This window comes from Scylla paramamosain, chromosome 10, assembly GCF_035594125.1.
Source record: "Scylla paramamosain isolate STU-SP2022 chromosome 10, ASM3559412v1, whole genome shotgun sequence".
Classification (NCBI taxonomy): domain Eukaryota; kingdom Metazoa; phylum Arthropoda; class Malacostraca; order Decapoda; family Portunidae; genus Scylla; species Scylla paramamosain.
Window position 1 is genome coordinate 28,419,432 of NC_087160.1, and position 2,500 is coordinate 28,421,931.

At 47.2% G+C, this 2,500-nt stretch overlaps 1 protein-coding gene across 1 annotated transcript in view; it reads right to left on the reverse strand.

Moving 5' to 3' along the window:
- The window catches only part of LOC135104550 (uncharacterized), a 19,094-nt gene that overhangs the window by 13,257 nt on the left and 3,337 nt on the right, over positions 1–2,500 (reverse strand). Inside the window, exons 4-5 of the mRNA XM_064012125.1 lie at positions 1,822–1,891; positions 1,182–1,281 (exon numbers count right to left, since the gene is read on the reverse strand). Coding sequence (XP_063868195.1) covers positions 1,182–1,281; positions 1,822–1,891 — 170 coding nt within the window. The remainder of the gene's footprint in view (positions 1–1,181; positions 1,282–1,821; positions 1,892–2,500) is intronic.

Below are 2,500 nucleotides of genomic sequence, written 5' to 3' on the forward strand. Positions count from 1 at the left end.
GTGTGTATGTGCGTGTGTGTGTTGTAAAGGGTGTGGTAATGGGTGTACGTATGTGTGTATGGGCGTCTATGTGTATGTGTAAGGTGTGGGTGATGGAAGGTGACGGATAGAGTGTTTGAGTATAGGAAAGAATGGGAAATAAGTGTTGATATGTAGTAAGGCTGTGTTTGTGAGTGATGTGAGTGCGAAAAGGAAGGTGTTTGACTATTTGGGGGTATTTCATTAATCATTTGAGTAAGAGAACGAATAGGAAAGAGGCGTAAGTATGTAAATAACAAACATGAAACACTCCTATACATAACTATCACGTCTTATCGAGAGAGAGAGAGAGAGAGAGAGAGAGAGAGAGAGAGAGAGAGAGAGAGAGAGAGAGAGAGAGAGAGAGAGAGAGAGATGTGGCTCGACGCGCCCCACCATCAACTAACGTAGGGATCAACACCTCCAGGGAACCACTAAGCCCTTGAAAAATTACAATATTCATCTCTTCTCCTCAAACACATACAAAACACCACGCCCCATCGACCCGCCCATCATTTCTCTTCCACGTCATCCACTAGTGTGCCCATTTTTCTCTACTTTCTTGAATCTTTGGCATACTTATCATCACCCTCGTCTGCGTTCTTTATTTTTCCTCCTTTATCCCGTCGCTTTTTTTTTTTCTCTCGTTCCGTTTTGGTGTTTTTTACTTGAAATCATCACCCGCATCTCTCTCTCTCTCTCTCTCTCTCTCTCTCTCTCTCTCTCTCTCTCTCTCTCTCTCTCTCTCTCTCTCTCTCTCTCTCTCTCCCCAATCTCACCCATGCCTCCTCCCTTGTTTTCTCGCGTCCACTCTTCCCTCCTCTTCTGTTTTCCCTCGCAATATCGCCTTCCTCCTCCCTCTCGCCCTTCCCGTTGCCCCCATCCCTTCATCTCCCTGCTCGTTTCTTGCTCTTATCCCTTTAGTGGCATTTGAATATTTTTCTAGCATGTAGGTGTATCAATCTCACACACACACACACACACACACACACACACACACACACACATTTTTCTAGCATGGAGTATCAATCACACACACACACACACACACACAAACACACACACACACACACACACACGCACACACCAAGAAGGCCCGGGTTCGAATCCCAGGCGCGGCGAGGGCAAATGGGCGAGCCTCTTAATGTGTAGCCCCTGTTCACCTAGTAACAAGTAGATACGGGATGTAACCCGAGGGGCTGTGACCTCGCTGTCCCGGTGTGTGGTGTGTCAGTGGTTTCAGTTCAGTGGTCTCAGTCCTACCTAAAGATCGGTTACTGTGAGCTCTGATCTCTTTCCGTAGGGGAACGGCAGGCTGCGTGACCAACAGACGACCGTAGGCGAATCACACACACCGTAGGTAGCACTAAGGGACGGAGGGGTATGGACGCCTGACGCACCCATACCACTGATCTCTAGTCACTGTAAGATACAATTCAGAGTTCATTTATCACCGTAATTTTTCGTTCACTTTTTTTTTTCTTAGCCAGCTTATGTACTGGAACAATGATTACAGAATATGAGACATGGATCCAGTCAAATATACGCAAAAATACATACCTACGTACATACGCATTACAGGAACAATCACTCCTCGGGAACCGTCCACCGCGGATTGGTGGTGAAGTAATCCCGCAGTGCGTACGTACATTCGCTAGATAAAGAGTATACCATCACTTAATACCGCATGTAACATCAGCACAGCATGTCACCACTTAGTAAATTGCAACATTTCAAATACCTGGTCACCTCAGTACGTTCTCACATCGCTCCGCTGCACGTTTACTTAGGTATGAAACTCACGTGTTGGTGGATCACTGTGGCAGTACTCCCGACTCAGACGTCTGCCCGCCAACACAGTACTCGTCTCTGCCTGATGAACCAAAGAGAACCATGCACGCGTTGATGCCCATGCCTCCTCCCTGACCCCCTAGACACTGGTTGGGTTGGGCTTGAAAATGTCAGACAACGCTCTCTCTCTCTCTCTCTCTCTCTCTCTCTCTCTCTCTCTCTCTCTCTCTCTCTCTCTCTCTCTCTCTCTCCCTGGCAGCTACACACACGCACATACACATAAACAAACAAACAAACAAACACTGTATCCCAAAATATAACTTCACAAGCGCCATTCTAACTTATTCACACACGCACGCTTACATTCTCCTATATTATATTCATACAATACCCGAGTAATTTTTCCTTTCTTTAATGCACGACTAATCCAGTGTACCTCTGCTCTCCTCCTGCTTCTCCTGCTCCTCCTCCTCTTCCTCCTATTCCTCCTCCTCTTCCTCTTCCTCCTATTCCTCCTCCTCTTCCTCCTCTTCCTCCTATTCCTCCTCCTACTCCTCTTCCTCCTCCTCCTCCTCCTCCTCTAATCCACGCGACCACGCAGAGTACCTCCCTGTTCAAGAAATATTTGCTTGTTCCGAAAGTTCTCCTGTCTCGTGTCTGTCTGTCTGTTTGTCTGTGTTTCTCTGCCTGT